Source organism: Sander vitreus, chromosome 11 (assembly GCF_031162955.1).
Source record: "Sander vitreus isolate 19-12246 chromosome 11, sanVit1, whole genome shotgun sequence".
Lineage (NCBI taxonomy): Eukaryota > Metazoa > Chordata > Actinopteri > Perciformes > Percidae > Sander > Sander vitreus.
In genome coordinates, this window is record NC_135865.1 from 22,294,759 (window position 1) to 22,311,333 (window position 16,575).

At 41.1% G+C, this 16,575-nt stretch overlaps 1 protein-coding gene across 6 annotated transcripts in view; it reads left to right on the forward strand.

Annotated features, from left to right (window-relative positions):
- usp9 (ubiquitin specific peptidase 9) overlaps positions 1–16,575 on the forward strand; it is a 47,957-nt gene that overhangs the window by 21,784 nt on the left and 9,598 nt on the right. For 3 of the 6 annotated variants that reach the window (XM_078262361.1, XM_078262364.1, XM_078262362.1), the window contains exons 13-37: positions 21–157; positions 1,463–1,507; positions 3,996–4,129; positions 4,254–4,344; positions 5,918–6,031; positions 6,141–6,369; positions 7,215–7,310; positions 7,462–7,673; positions 7,948–8,188; positions 8,451–8,600; positions 9,087–9,207; positions 9,328–9,458; positions 9,818–10,096; positions 10,225–10,362; positions 10,496–10,633; positions 11,613–11,779; positions 12,088–12,196; positions 12,296–12,442; positions 12,571–12,717; positions 12,814–13,021; positions 13,116–13,336; positions 13,536–13,723; positions 13,826–13,999; positions 14,107–14,248; positions 14,451–15,207. In XM_078262361.1, the coding sequence (XP_078118487.1) occupies positions 21–157; positions 1,463–1,507; positions 3,996–4,129; positions 4,254–4,344; positions 5,918–6,031; positions 6,141–6,369; positions 7,215–7,310; positions 7,462–7,673; positions 7,948–8,188; positions 8,451–8,600; positions 9,087–9,207; positions 9,328–9,458; positions 9,818–10,096; positions 10,225–10,362; positions 10,496–10,633; positions 11,613–11,779; positions 12,088–12,196; positions 12,296–12,442; positions 12,571–12,717; positions 12,814–13,021; positions 13,116–13,336; positions 13,536–13,723; positions 13,826–13,999; positions 14,107–14,248; positions 14,451–15,207 (4,516 nt within the window). The remainder of the gene's footprint in view (positions 1–20; positions 158–1,462; positions 1,508–3,995; positions 4,130–4,253; positions 4,345–5,917; positions 6,032–6,140; positions 6,370–7,214; positions 7,311–7,461; positions 7,674–7,947; positions 8,189–8,450; positions 8,601–9,086; positions 9,208–9,327; positions 9,459–9,817; positions 10,097–10,224; positions 10,363–10,495; positions 10,634–11,612; positions 11,780–12,087; positions 12,197–12,295; positions 12,443–12,570; positions 12,718–12,813; positions 13,022–13,115; positions 13,337–13,535; positions 13,724–13,825; positions 14,000–14,106; positions 14,249–14,450; positions 15,208–16,575) is intronic. The other 3 variants (XM_078262365.1, XM_078262367.1, XM_078262363.1) reach the window with 2 other exon arrangements.

The following is a 16,575-nucleotide window of genomic DNA, read 5'->3' on the forward strand; positions in this document are numbered from 1 at the left end:
GTTTGATTTTTCACTCATAGGACAGAGACACACAGAAGATTCAGTGGATAGATCGCTTCATAGAGGAGCTACGAACCAATGACAAATGGGTGATCCCTGCCCTGAAGCAAATAAGAGAAATCTGTAGCCTCTTTGGAGAAGCCCCTCAAAACCTTAGGTAAGGTCATGGTAAAAATCTATTTAATATTACAGGAACATATACAGTATGATTCTAAGGTCGGCAAGTAAGAAGTGTTATTTTCAATATAGTCTTCAATTGTTTTATTCTGAATTATTCATATGTATTTTACACATAATGCATGAACACTCATAAGAAAAGCAACAAGACACTTCATTTTAACATTCATTTTGACCAGCTGACATTTCTGTCATTCTCCTCACGTTTGCACACAAACTGCGGCATGTCAACTCTTCTGCTTAGTACCCAAGATAGTAAAGGGCCCTGCAGTTTAGTGTCGTATCATTGCGAGATGACATCAGAGTTATCCCCTGCAACTCACCCTAGTGCACTCATTAACCATCAGTGCTGACCAACAGGGCTATTAAAAATATCTCAGTAAAACAAATTTAGCTCCCAACTGATTTTGACTGTCGGTATGTTCTTAAAACATGTCCCACTGTTTGTGGGCCCCTTAAATCAAGCATTACAGGTTTTTAAAAAAAAAAAAAATCACAATTGGATTCTTATATCATTCAGCCCTAGTTAGGATGGTTTGAGGCAAGGGATGCTCACGTCTTTTCAGTACACTGAAAGGAGCTGAATGGTACATTTACTGTGTTTGCTTTGTTATACTGCAACACAGTTAATGCTGTAACTGCAGTTGAAAGATGGCGCTGGAGAATGTTAAAAAGCATGTGCCTAATCAACCAATACAAATGCCCATTTCTGTCTACAGCTGACTAGCTAGTTATCTGTCTAGTCTGGTAGCTAGTTTGTCAACAAATGTTCAGTAAATATTAAAAGTTAGTTTGTGTTTACATGAATATGTTTTTAAAGTCATAGGCCTTTTTCACAGCAGACATTTTGATTCGTAGAACTAGGAAAAGCACAGTTGTTACTAATAACATTAACAATGTTATTGGTACAATACCGGGACCGGAAAACAGATACACCTGTGCTTTTTCTACTATGACATGTCAAAATGTCTTCAATGAAAAAGGCCTATTTGCTATATATGTTGATAAAAAGCGTAGGTTCAACATAATGCAGACTTTGTTCTGTCAGTGAATCATGTTATAAGGAATTTAAGATGTCAGGGAGATGTAGTAGTTAAAAAGGAGATATTGTACATTTATCTTACAAAGCAATAATTCAACATTACCATGGTAAATTGTGAAAGAACTGTAAGAATGATATGAACTCATATTGTTTAGAATTAATTGTAAATTATTTTGATTTGAAGTAGTGTTTTTTTCTAGTCAATGTAGAAAACATGTAGTATACATGCCTATTGTTTTTCAGAAAGAAAATGAAAATGCCAATTAACATACAAACGAACTTAGTGGGGTAAGTTGAGTGCTAATTTCAGGGTTCTACCTATTTCTGTTTCACGTCAAGTCTAACTTTCTCTTTGACATGTTTATGATATATATATATATATATATACACACACTATATAAAATGTAAATCTCTGTCATGAATCCGCTTAAGCAATTCTTTCTTGGGTTTCATCTCAAATGACTGATTCCTCATCTAATCTCCTATTCAAAGTCCTGCACATGTGTGGTTCAGTCAAACAAGATACTTGTATTCCGACTAATGGCTAACCAATGAGCTCTAGATTTCAGTTGGCTCTGGGGAACATTAAATTATATCTTCTCTGCTCTTGCTGTTTGCAACCTTGGCAACCCAGACGCTCACCCATCACATTCTTCGGCGCACTTGACCTTAGGTTTAAGAATTTGAAAATGAGGCCTAAAGAGAAACATAAATCATTGATCAATAGGACTAAAATCTGTGGTCACAATCATAATATGTAAGGGATAATTTAGCGCGAGCCGGTCATTATTGTGAATTACAACCCCGACCGGGTGATGCAGGACCCCGACTCAATGCAGAGGGATCTTGAATCAGCCCGAAGGGGTTCAATTCACAATAATGATCGCCTTGCTCTACATTATCCTGCTTTTTACACGGCTACTCGTACAGAAGTTACACACTGATGACGCCTGCGTCCCAGTCAGGACAGGTTAACTTTACTGCTGATTAGCACGGCTCTCAGGCGGAAGCCAGGTTGCCCCGGTGAGTGAGATAACCACGGAGCTACCTAATGCTTCGTTTTGCACTGTAGCCATTAGCACTGTTAGCGATCCACGTTTCCTCCGTCCCCCATTTCCCTTTGTGATCTGCTGATCAGCGGTATGAGTACAAATATTGATTTTAGCCAGAGTCTATGATCAAAACTCGGTCGATGGCAACGGTCTGTTATACTTAGCAATGGTCTGTTCTACATAAACGGCAGACCGCAAAATTGACCAATCAGAATTGTGTACTCAACCAAGCCGTCTAATAAAGATATGTATACACAGTCACCGGCCACTTCATTAGGTACACTTGTACAATCTGGTCCAATACAACATCCATGCAATAAATTCTACTTTTATGAAGCTTATAATTTTTCAGTTTTAGTTGACCCTGTCAGAGAGGTAATAATTCTACTTTATATTTGTTATTGAGGTCATAGTGGGTGGTGATGTTGTACTGGAATGCTTTATATTAAAAGCTGTTTCTAATATTCTGCCCCTCTAGTATGTACGTGGGGTGGACAAAATATTAGGAACACCTCAGTATAATGCAGTCCAGTTCAGTCAATCAAAACTGAACATTATTATCTTGTACCTAATTGTTAAAGTGTACCTAAAGAAGTGGCCGGTGAGTGTATATGCGTTATATAAAAATCATAATGACAGATATTTGTGTTTTTGTTTTCTTTAGATGATTCGTTTTGTCATTTGATTTAATTATTAAGCAATATAATTAAAAAAAATCTTTATACGCAATGATTTGTTTATAAATATTGAATTCAGTTTCAGGTTAGATTAAAAAAAATAAGGGGTGGTTACTGAATGCAAGTAAATTCCAAAAAATGTATGAGGCAAGCTTATCATAATTTATAAAAAGCAGACATCTTATGTATGCATAATGAGGCCCTTGGTTGGAATTTCTGTGCCGTTTCTCAGTACTGAACACAGGCCATAATGCATACACAGAATAGTCCTTTAATCTTGATAGTTATACATCTAAATGAAAGGTCCTTTGAGATGGAGCCCCATTCCTCCTGATGCTCCTGTCAGCACAAATCACTTAATGCACAATATCAGGGGTATTTCATGCCTTGAACCCATTTAAATGTATGCTAATATTGTTTCCCTGCATCTGATATGCAGATATATATTTTACTTGAGAAATGTAATAACACTGGAATGTGTTAGTGTAGATTGTAGTTTTTCTATTCAGTGTACTCTAGCCACTGCTGATTAATAATAATTATTATATTTATAATTGTAAAAAAAATTTAAATTTTTTTTAACAACAATTTGGCATTGGTAATTCAAACTGATTTTAATGTGTTGCAGATTCCAATATGGCTCTTTTTAGTATGTTGGCTATCAAAACTGAATCATGGGTGTCAGGCTCATTTGGTTCTTGAGTTTTAGTTTTCAAGCCAAACACATTGTTTATGTGGAAAACAAGGCAGGAAATGACCTTTATTGATATGACTCCTTCTGCTGGTTATTCTATGACACACACACACACACACACACACACACACACACACACACATACACAAATACACCCAACGCTGCTTTCTTTATGTCCCTGATAGAAACAATGAAAAAGTCATGCTATGTTTTTTCAATCAGAAATTGTGTTACTAAAAGTACATCATGTCAGATTAATTCTCACTTAGTTTGATACTCTCCCTTGCTTCCTCAGTGGATTTCTGTTTTTGTCCCCCTTACAACCTCCACTCCTCCTGCTGTTCTCTCTTTAGTCAAACCCAGAGAAGTCCTCATGTGTTTTACCGCCATGACCTGATCAACCAACTACAGCACAACCATGCTCTGGTCACGCTGGTGGCTGAGAACCTCTCGGCCTACATGGAGACCATGAGGCAGTTCTCCAAAGGTATGTTGTTGGGGCCAGAAATGGCACCCTGTGTTAGTCGGACATTTTATTTTCATAGGTACAGCAGTTGGATCAAGGATCTGCACTGTCTGCAGCCTGACTAGTTGTATGTGTGCTTTTACAGAAGAACAAGCTGAGTTTGACCCCCAGACGGTCAGACCAGGAAGCCGCTACAGCCATGTACAGGAAGTGCAGGAACGACTCAACTTCCTGAGGTACAACATCATATCTCACATTGAAATGAATATCAATTTTAGTAAAGTAAGTAAAATGTATTTCTAGAGCACATTTAAACACTGCATACGCTCACCAAAGTGCTGTACAAAGAAGCACCAAGGTGCTGATAAAAACATTGGAATAAAAGCTGAGACTGCAACTAGGCATAAAGAAGAAAAAAAAATCATACCTGCTATTCGTCGCTATTTTTAGGGTCAACCAGGTCATCCATTCCTGATATGTAATGTTAGCTAAAGTAGCTAGCATAAGCTAACTAATTACATTTACTCGAGTACTGTAAGTACAAAGTTGAGGTACTTGTACTTTGCTTGAGTATTTCTATTTTCTGCTACTTATACTTCTGTTGCACTACATTTATCTGACTGCTTTAGTTACTAATTAGTTTGCAGATTCAGAAAACAATACAAAACAATCAAATTCTTATTATATCAATAAGCTTTATTGGTCCTCTGGGAAATTCAAAAGCTACCCAGCATTATGTAAAATGGTATATAAAATATATCTGAAGTAATTAAAATGAGCTTTTTTTTATTAACTTAGTTTGCAATAAAAAGTATTTTTTATCGTTTTATCGTATTCTAATCTTAAAACTCTCCAAGGCTTCATTTGTGTTTTAAAATCACTCAGATTTTCTTTCGGGGGTCAATGCCCTCAGACGTCATTACCTGATTTTAGTTTTGGATCTTGTCACCCCCCCCCCCGAAGCAGGAAAAGCTAGCACTAAGTTACTGTAAGCTATTTATTGAGTTTCCTTTAAGCGAAATACTCAGTGAATTTAATTCCCTCTAGCATATGTCTAGGGTTTTTATTGTGAAAGGTAAGAACGGAAAAAGTGTCTCTGGTAAACGTGATCTTTGTCATGGTTGAAAGGAGTAATAAAGTTTGCCGTCTGTACAGTCTGTGGTTCGGACAGTAGCCTCTGTGTTGCTGTATTATGATCCTCATATATAAACAACACAACGTGATTGGTTGATGTCTTTATTTTCGTTGCAAAAGCTCGGAAAAACCAAACTTATTTCAAAAACAAAATGACGTCGCTTTATCGCCACGTATGTTCTGTGTGAAAGTACTCATGACAAAAACAACAGTTCGAAAAAATATATTGACGTGTGAATTAATCACATGAAAAAAACGTCCCTGGTGTGAAGGCCTTAATTCACCAAAAGTACAGAGAATGTTGAATATCAATATAAGATGATTTAAAAAAAACAAAAAAAAAACATACTGTTGCATTTGAGCAACAGTTTGCTGTGTGTGTGTGTGTGATAAATAACAAAAACCAAACAAGGAAACTAAGTACAAACTATTCAAATTATCATACCAAACAAATATTAAACAATACAAAAGCCTAAATCAGGCCCTGATTATTGGGCTCTAGCACCTGCACCCTTCCAGGCCAAAACTGTTCTGCCCCGAGGAGCCTCTGCCTCCTTCCTTTCGGCTGATTCAAGCCCTGCATCGCCCTGGAATGAAATACATGACTTTCACAAGCACATTTCTCTAACCTTTAGGCCACCAGTGTCCTATTGATTTTTCTTGTTTTTTTGCCAGGTTCCTGCTAAAAGATGGCCAGTTGTGGCTATGTGCCCCTCAGGCCAAGCAGATCTGGAAGTGTCTGGCTGAGAACGCAGTGTTTCTGTGTGACCGTGAGGCCTGCTTCAAATGGTACAGTTTGATTTGATCCCTTCCTGCCTTCGGCTTGAATGAATTCCCTTACGTTTATTAATCAGCAAGTGTCTGTTTTGAATGCTGTTTCTTTACTGCCACCTAATAGGTACTCCAAGTTGATGGGTGATGAACCAGACCTGGACCCAGACATCAATAAGGACTTCTTTGAGAACAACGTTCTGCAGTTGGACCCATCTCTGCTGACAGAGAATGGCATGAAATGCTTTGAGAGGTTCTTTAAGGCTGTCAACTGCAGGGAAGGCAAGCTGGTGGCAAAGCGCAGGGCCTACATGATGGATGACCTGGAACTAATAGGCTTGGACTACCTCTGGAGGGTGAGGAGATTTGTTACATCAGGCAGACACAAACCGATGTATTTGTTTTATTGGGAATGGAGTCAGATAATTTAAAGTGCCTTTTAAACTTTTTTGCCCTTATTTCTATCTTTTTAATGCTATAAATTTATATAATAGCTTTAAGAAACAAAATGAGATACCTTGAAAATTGGTAAAGAGATCTCCATTTAGTTCTCTTAAGCATCAGTTAAATCTCTGTCTGAGAGGGAGAGCAATACATCTGGTTGGAAAACACATTTGTGATATGTGTAGGCTTTAGTTCTGACTGCATGACCAGCTGCACTTTGTAGTCCTGCAGCGCTGACCCAACGTGATTTACTCAGCAGAATCCATTTGTCTTCAAAAATTGCTTGAAAACCAACCTCTTCCAAGAATACATACTTCATCTAATATGTTGGTTAGGCTCACATTACACCCACACTTTGCTCTGAAATAACCTTAAAATCTTTGATAAATTGGTCCTAATTTTGGTGCACATGTGAGCAAAAGATGCTCTGCAGTTTGTCACTACTAAATACTGGTCATTGTAGCCTTGAGGTAAGAATTAAATCAACAAAAGAGGACTTGAAGTGGGCACAAGTATAAATGGTACTGGCAACACTTTTTCTTGAGATCCTCTCTTCCCCAAGGGCCAATTCCTGTGGGTTTTGTCTGTTTGCCGCTATATTGCAAGAGAAGTCCTGTAGTGCATTGCGCCTTACCCCCTCTTGTGTTCCGAGTAGTCAATAATGAGGCTCCTCTTTATTGTAGTGCTTCAGACCTCCAAAAACATGTAGTCAGATGTTTAGCTTTGAGATTTTGTTCCATATCCTCCTCGCTCCCAGGTGGTAATTCAAGGAAGTGATGACATCGCCAGCCGAGCTATAGACCTGCTGAAAGAGATCTACACCAACCTCGGACCAAAACTGCAAGTCAATCAGGTACACTGTTCTATTTCATTTAGTGCTTATCTCTGTTTTTTTGTTTTAGTTTTTCTAATCTAGGCTTATTCGTTGTCCTGTGAAGAAATCGATTCAAACCATTTTGAATTATTTGTTTGTAATGAAAAGTTACCGTTTCCTCGTCCTTTAGGTTGAAATTCATGAAGATTTCATCCAGTCATGTTTTGACCGTCTGAAGGCGTCCTATGACACCCTATGCGTGTTGGATGGAGACAAAGACAGCATCAACTGCGCTCGTCAGGAGGCTATCCGCATGGTGCGAGTTCTCACTGTGCTCAAAGAGTACATCAATGAGTGTGACAGTGACTACCACGAGGAGAGGACTATACTGCCTATGTCAAGGTACAGTCGCAGCTACATTGTTGTGCAAAATCAACATTATCGTCAACCCAGAGAGTGCAGTATGATTGTATATGGGTCACACAATAAAATTCCTAAATCACCTTTCTCAAAATGTTATAAATTGTTGCCTAACATAACGGAGTACCTCTGTTTTCCCTGTTGAGTGTGTATGCTCCAGAACAAGTCAAGAGTCTATTTGCTATATTCACATCTATTGTGGCATGCCATGTCTTTACTGTTTCACTTAAACGTCTTTCTTCCATTTCTCTTTCAGAGCTTTCCGTGGGAAGCATATCACATTGATCGTCCGTTTCCCCAACCAGGGGCGTCAGGTAGATGACTTGGATATCTGGTCACACACTAATGATACAATCGGCTCGGTTCGGCGTGGCATCCTCAATAGGATCAAAGCTAATGCTGCACATACCAAGATTGAGCTCTTCATTGGTGGGGAGGTAGTTGATCCAGCTGACGACAGGAAGCTGATTGGACAGCTCAATTTGAAGGACAAAACGGTGAGAATGTGGACTGGTGTTATTCTTTTTCATAAAAGGACATTTTTTTCAATAAAGGTGCTGTGCCGCTTTCTCTGTGCTTTTGTATGTGCATGCATATAATAGGCACTTTTATTTTTTACTGTTCATTAAAATGAGTGATCCAAACCATTGTGTCCACGTCAAAAACACTTATTTTGAAGCCAAACTGGGTGTTGAACTGATGTAGACCACGGTTAGTTTTTAGATCATCATTAAATCACTGCAATTTCCTTTTGTATAGCTGATCACGGCCAAGCTAACCCAGGTGAGTGCCAACATGCCTTCAAGCCCAGACAGCTCTTCTGACTCATCCACTGGCTCTCCGGGTAACCACGGCAACCACTACAGCGATGGGCCTAACCCTGAGGTGGAGAGCTGTCTTCCTGGTGTGGTGAGTTTATAGCACAGATACTCTATTAACGGTTTAAACTGAGCAGAGTTCAATGTTGCCTCCAACTACTTTACCACGATAACAAGGGATGAGTGATGTTTTGATTAAATTATTGATTGCAGATGTCTGACAGATGTGTATAAGAATGTCATTTTTGTAAGACAGTTGTATTATTAGACTATTTTACTATATTATTGGATAATCCCTTGACTGTAATTTCTATGGAAGCAGATTTTAAGCAATAATGAGCAGCATTACTAAACATTTTTATCAGATGGATTATTTTCTTTTAGTCAGTTAGGAACCCTTATTTTGTACATCAATGTACATTATGAGGTCAAAATCACTGAAAATGTCACTCAGCTCTTATGTCTAGTACAGTGTTTTGTGTTCTTACCTCTAAATCGAAGATGCGGTGATGTGTTATTGTTTGTTGATTAGTATGTGAACAGCAGTACTCTAAACACCCTCTGTCCTATTTCACAGATTATGTCGCTGCATCTGCGCTACATCTCCTTCCTGTGGCAGGTGGCTGACCTGGGCTGCAACCTCAACATGCCACTGCTTAGAGATGGAGCTCGAGTTCTAATGAAACTCATGCCCCCAGGTATACATACTCCTGTGCTCTCAATATTATCCAGACGATTAACTTGATGAGAACGCACACAGGCAGTGTTAGCTCAAATGTTCATGTTCATTCACATTTGTGCTGTTTCTATTTCCTTAGATAACACTACTGTAGAGAATCTGCGAGCTGTGTGTCTGGACCATGCCAAGCTCGGTGAGAACAGCCTCAGTCCTTCCCTGGACTCACGCTTCTTCAGCCCCTCACCCTCACAAGTGCTCTACCTCATTGAGGTTGGTCTCAGTGTGCTTTTGAAACGTTTTTTGCATTCTCAGCTTGACTAGTCTGTGATGTAGTAGTGTGCCACTGTGTGTTGATTGTTGTGTGAACAGCAGTGCTACAACTCCATTAGCAATCGTAGCATAGTATATAAATATGTAGCCTCTCTTGCAAGGCAAAATTACTAAATTAGCCAGATAACTGCAGTGAATAGAACGTGTCAACCATGTACCACATTTGAGAGCATCCTGCTTTTACCCAGCAAAGATACCAAGATATACCACTAATCCTACTGAGTGAGAGAGGCCCACTGTTTATCTCCCATGTCTGTTTATCTGTAAGAGGGTTTACACTATTCTTGCCCATGTTCCAGGTTGTTTATGCTTTGCTGATGCCAGCCAGTGCAACTCTGGGTGAAGACGCCAGCGACTTCCAGTACAACTTCTTGAAGAGTGGTGGACTGCCCCTGGTGTTGAGCATGCTCACCAGGAACAACTTCCTCCCATCGGCAGACATGGAGACACGGCGTGGGGCTTACCTCAATGCACTTAAGATCGCCAAGCTCCTCCTTACTGCTGTAGGCTTTGGGCATGTGAAGGCTGTGGCTGAGGCATGCCAGCCCAACGCTGAGGGAAATATACCTGTCTCACCGGTTAGGCCACACACTCAATTCACACAGAGACATACCTGTATAACTGGTTCCTCAGTAGTTAACTGCCATCTCTGACATGTTCTCATGCTTTCTCTTCACCCCCATCACCTGCCCTGCATTATATACAGATTAATCAGGCCACTCATGACCAAGCCCTGGTCCTCCAGAGTGCCCTGCAAAACATCCCTAACCCTGCCTCAGAATGCATGCTGCGCAATGTAGCCATCCGCCTGGCCCAGCAGATCTCCGATGAGGTAACAGAAAATGTAAGTAAAGGGATGCAGGTTTGTAAGATTAGAAAACAGTAAACCTGTAATGGTAATGCATTTTAATGAATCAGTTTTTTTTTAATGGTTCTGTCTGTAATAATGGCTTTTATGGGACTACTTTTTTCACCAGAATTTCTTCCAGGCATCGAAGTACATCCCAGACATCTGTGTGATCCGAGCAGTACAGAAAATAGTGTGGGCGTCAGGCTGTGGTACAGTGCAGCTCGTCTTCAGTTCAAATGAAGAAATCAGCAAGATATATGAGAAGGTAAGTTGCCTTTGAATGTTTGTGGGAGTTTGTTTTAAGTTTTGTTGTATGTAGTTCTATTATTAAAAAGAAAAACTAGTAGAATACAAGTATAATAAGCTGAATAGGAAGCAGAAGCACGTTAGAGGGACAGTTGTCAGACCATAATGGAATAAAGTCTGTGCTTTGCATCCCTCCATAAAGGTGCTTACACACCAACTAGACGTCCGACCGTCGGCAGAAAAGGCAGTTGGACTGATCAGTCGGGTCCCCGAGGTCCAAAAAAATGCCTCAAAACACACTGAGGCGACACCGACTTGAGCGTACGCTCTGTGCGTGCGCGAAATGTAATACGTCTCCATAGCAGCAGGCGGTGCTTCTCTGTATTGTTTCTCAGAAAATGAAAACCGGCAGCTGATAGGACGAACGCGTCACGTGGGTCTTTTTTCTCCGGAAATTCACAGCCAGACTATCATGGCGGCTTGTTCAGAATACGATCTCATATTGTACTAAAATAGTTCACCGAGACGTGTTTCTGAAAACATTAGAAGAAATAGGCCGTGCAGTTGCTGAATCTGTCTTCATTTCAGATCGACAAAGGTCAGTTTAAAAGGTTTTCGTCAGATTTTGAGAAGCTCATCCGCTCGCCATTTCCGGGTGAGTCCCGACTGCCCTGTCGCCGACTGAAGATGTTGGGTCGGCCAAAATGAAGGCCGACGGCTCCTCGGACGGACGACGGCACAGACACACCGAACAGACTCGAGTCACCGACCTCGCTAGACGGTCCGATGGCCGATAATCGGCTCTGTGTGTCAGCGCCATAAGAGATGCAGACAGTAAAAGCTTGGTCCCCAAAGATCCTAAGCTTTGAGCAATGTACATCCAAGAGACAAAGAGCTCTTCATAGGCTTAGCGGACTTTCAAGGGATTAGCAAATTGAAAAGTGTAATGCTGTATGTATTGTTGCATAATGTCTTTCATTGTTCCTTTTTCTCATTAGACAAATGCAGCTAAGGAGCCAGATGGGGAAGATGAGCAGGTGTGTTGCGAGGCCCTGGAGGTGATGACACTGTGTTTTGCCCTCATGCCCACGGCTCTGGACACTCTCAGTAAGGAGAAGGCTTGGCAGACCTTCATCATAGACTTGCTGCTACACTGCCACAGCAAGTAAGTACACCAGGATGCGTTCCAACTAGGGCTATCAATCGATGAAAATATTTAATCGCGTAATTATCCATAGTTGAATCGCGATTAATCACAACAATGTGTACTTTAAAAGGGATACTTTTCAAGTTTTTACACTTACTTACTGATTTCCAAAACTACAGAGCGAAACTATTTTCACAGCCCTAGTTCCAACAATTGCTGCAGCATACATCTTCTTACTTAAATAGTGGAGACATCCTTTTCATCTCCAGCCTTTTATAGTTCTTACAGGATATTGTGATGGTGATGAGGTCATTTGTGTTAAACAGATCTGTGCGTCAAATGGCCCAGGAGCAGTTTTTCCTGATGGCAACTAGGTGCTGTATGGGCCATCGACCCCTCCTTTTCTTTATCACCCTACTCTTCACTGTGCTGGGGGTGAGTGGCTATTGCCTTGTGTTCCTAATAACTATCATTTGTCTGTGTGCATTATAAACCGTTAACTTAAGATCCTAATTTGAAATTGTCCATTTCCAGAGTACAGCCAAGGAGCGGGCCAAACATGCTGGAGACTACTTCACTTTACTCAGACATCTTCTGAACTATGCCTATAACAGCAACATCAACCTGCCAAATGCCGAGGTCCTGCTCAACAATGAGATTGACTGGCTGAAGCGGATAAGGGTAAAACAACCTGTTAATCCTATGTTTCAGCCAATATGTTGTATTATGCTCCCTATAAAAGTCAGTTTGAGGTTATCTAGTTTAGTCTTGGGCAGAGTTTATGGTAAACAATATGTTTAATGTACTAGGATGAGGTTAAGAGGACAGGGGAGACCGGTGTGGAGGAGACCATCCTGGAGGGCCACCTTGGGGTTACCAAAGAGCTTCTAGCCTTCCAAACACCAGAGAAGAAGTATTACATTGGCTGCGAGAAAGGAGGAGCGAACCTCATTAAGGTAAAACAAACCACACCGGGAACTGTTAATATCATTTTATTTTGTTTCCATTCTTATAACATTACTAAGATTATTTCTCCCTCTGTTCTTGATTAGGAGCTGATTGACGACTTCATCTTCCCAGCATCTAATGTGTACCTGCAGTACATGAAAAGTGGGGAGTTCCCCACAGAGCAGGCCATCCCTGTGTGCAGCACTCCTGCTTCTATCAACGCTGGCTTTGAGCTCCTGGTAGCACTGGCTGTTGGATGTGTTCGCAACCTCAAGCAAATAGTCGACACCCTGACTGACATGTACTACTTAGGTAGGTAAACACCAGTGTTGCAATTTCACATGATGATTTATCACATGATGATGAATACATCATGCATGAGGGTGTGTTTTCCTTCCTCTTCCAGGTTGCGAGACACTGACAGAGTGGGAGTACTTGCCTCCGGTGGGGCCACGCCCCAACAAAGGTTTTGTAGGTTTGAAGAATGCTGGGGCCACCTGTTATATGAACTCTGTCATTCAGCAGCTGTACATGATTCCTCCAATCCGCAATGGCATCCTGGCCATTGAGGGCACAGGCACTGATGTGGATGATGACATGTCGGGGGATGAGAAGCAGGAGAATGAGGTACAGTTGGAGTTGGTCTTGCATTAAAGCTTCTGCCCAGAGAAGATGTTCATTTACAAATCTGATCATCATTTGGCCATAAGTCTTCATTCTTGTTTCCCCAGTGAACACAATGGCATACGGTAGCAAAAAAGCAATTAACGATTGTGGATGTGGAGACATGTTGGTAATGTTTCATCTTTATGTTTTGTCTCCACAGAGTAACGTGGATCCTCGTGATGAGGTGTTCAGCTACCACCATCAGTTTGACGATAAACCCTCCAGTAAGTCAGAGGACAGGAAAGAGTACAACATTGGAGTACTACGTCACCTACAGGTCATTTTTGGACATCTGGCTGCGTCCAGACTTCAGTACTATGTCCCCAGGGGATTCTGGAAACAGTTCAGGTATTTTAAAGACTCAAATTAATATTAATTAATATTATTAATATTATTTTGCCTGTGTAGCAGTTGCTGCTAATTGTCTTATTGCTGTTCCACCCTTTTTAGATTATGGGGTGAGCCAGTGAACTTGCGGGAGCAGCATGATGCTCTGGAGTTTTTTAACTCTTTGGTGGACAGTCTGGATGAAGCTTTGAAAGCCCTGGGCCACCCCGCCATGCTGAGCAGGGTGCTGGGAGGGTCCTTCGCTGACCAGAAGATCTGTCAGGGATGCCCCCACAGGTAAGTGCAGTCCTTTTCCCTGTGCTTAGTTACTGGAAATATTTTCACAAATAGAAACTTGAGACTGCCTTGGGTTCTCGTTACCTAATAATGTTTTGTGTTGCCAGGTATGAGTGTGAGGAGTCGTTCACAACACTCAATGTAGATATCAGAAACCACCAGAACCTGTTGGACTCCATGGAGCAGTATGTTAAAGGAGATCTGCTTGAGGGAGCCAATGCCTACCACTGTGAGAAGTGTAATAAGAAGGTGAGAATAAAGCACCCATCTGCTTGTCAGCCAATTTTAAAAATGTGATACTCAAAAAGTGCTATGAAAAAACCTGATGAGGCTGTCCCATGGACAGCTGTCCCATGGTTTACTTAAAATATTTCTCTTCCTCAATAACTTGTATTGGAGATGTATTTAAAGGGCCAGATAAATAATCTGTAATGTTTGCTCATCTTGTCAGGTGGACACAGTGAAGCGCCTGCTGATAAAGAAGCTGCCACCTGTCCTGGCCATCCAGCTGAAGCGCTTTGACTATGACTGGGAGAGAGAGTGTGCCATCAAGTTCAATGACTACTTTGAGTTCCCCAGGGAGCTGGACATGGAGCCGTACACGGTAGCTGGTGTGGCCAAGCTAGAGGGCGATGACGTCAACCCAGAGAACCAGGTGATCCAACAGAATGAGCCCTCTGAACCCACACCTCCCGGAAGTTCCAAGTATCGTCTGGTGGGAGTGCTGGTCCACTCAGGCCAGGCCAGTGGCGGGCACTACTATTCCTACATAATCCAGAGGAACGGAGGTGATGGGGAGAAGAACCGCTGGTATAAGTTTGATGATGGTGATGTGACTGAGTGCAAGATGGACGATGAAGAGGAGATGAAGAACCAGTGCTTTGGAGGAGAATACATGGGCGAGGTGTTCGATCATATGATGAAAAGGATGTCGTACCGGAGGCAGAAGCGCTGGTGGAATGCCTACATCCTATTCTATGAGCGTATGGACTCTTTGGACAAGGACAGCGAGCTTGTCAAATACATCTCGGAGTTGACCATCTCCTCCACTAAGCCGCATCAGGTCAAGATGCCTGGTGTCATCGAGTGCAGCGTCCGCAAGCAGAACGTCCAGTTCATGCACAACCGAATGCAATACAGCCTGGAATATTTCCAGTTCATTAAGAAACTTCTGACCTGTAACAGTGTCTATTTAAACCCTCCTCCAGGTATGCATCTTTCTTTTGTGTTCTGCTAAATAGTTTTTTGAAATACAAAACTAATTCAGTGGACGAAAAATGTACGCAACAGCTGGCTGGTAAATGATGGTTATGAACACTGTTTTATGTTTTCACATCTTATTTAACCAGGTATGACCCATTGAAGTTGAAAACCTCTAAATAAAGTTGCAGACAAAATGATACAAAAACAATCACAAGAAACGATGTTAAGAATGATAAAATAAGCATGTAACAGACAGATCATTAACCACACAAGTAATTAGTGTTCATGTCTGTCTTTGTTCCACAACATGCGTACATACATCAGGGCTCAACAATATACCTATAAAGAAATGGTTAACACTACCAGTGTTAATAATTTCTTTAAGGGTATATTGAACTGTACGTTCAACCCTTGCCGTGCGTTGTTGTGTGATTGTTACAGCTGCACAGTGCCACGTCACTCGTCGATTCTGACGGTATGGTAACCTTCAGCAAAAAATATCACGGTTTCACGGTATTGCAATTACAGCTTTGAAATGTATTTTTTTTAAATGTCTGGGTAAAAAATATTTGTTCCCATTAAACACAATGTATTTTATTTTTAAACACTGCACACTGGCAGAGAGACGGATTACTAAACTGCAGTTTCTCTCCTTGACCTCTCATAAAAAAAACAGCTGATCCCTTAGGAACGGTATGATGGCAATGTTAGTGGTTTTGAAACCTCGACCGTAACCGGCCCATGCCTAGTCCAGTCATGACTCTGCATATCCAGTACCGCCAGAGGCCTCTTTGATCCTTTGCACAGTGATAAAGCATCCCTGTGGAAAGAATTGGTGGTCAGTAGCGCTTAGCAAGGGCTGCCGAGAAATGCACTGCCTCTGTAATACATTATTAATGGAGCCAGAGCCCCATAATGATTTACAGGAAAATAAATGTTTGAGGGCAGTTATCAGTATGTTTTGTTTGGTACCTTGTATCTTGTTGAGATACTAATGCGTCTTCTATTAAAGCAGCATAGACATTTTTTTAAAACGAATGTTTGTTGTAAGCTTGACAATCCACCTACTGACCCAACACATTGACGCAGTATTTTAGTGTGAATGTATGATTTGAAATATTATTTACTGGCCTTACTCAGATCAGTGGACATTTTTTGTTGCGTGCTCTGAGCCTGGGCTCTGCTGTCTCCCAGTTGCCGTGTTATCAACTTCATTTTATGTTTGATTGTAGTCTATGCTGGAATGAACAAGGATGAGACAGGAGAGTGGCATTCAGTGTCTTTTACGTCACTATTCATAATATGATGTATATAACACAGTCACATATTATTCATTGTGTCGAATCCACTCCAGCACATTGGATTATTTTAAA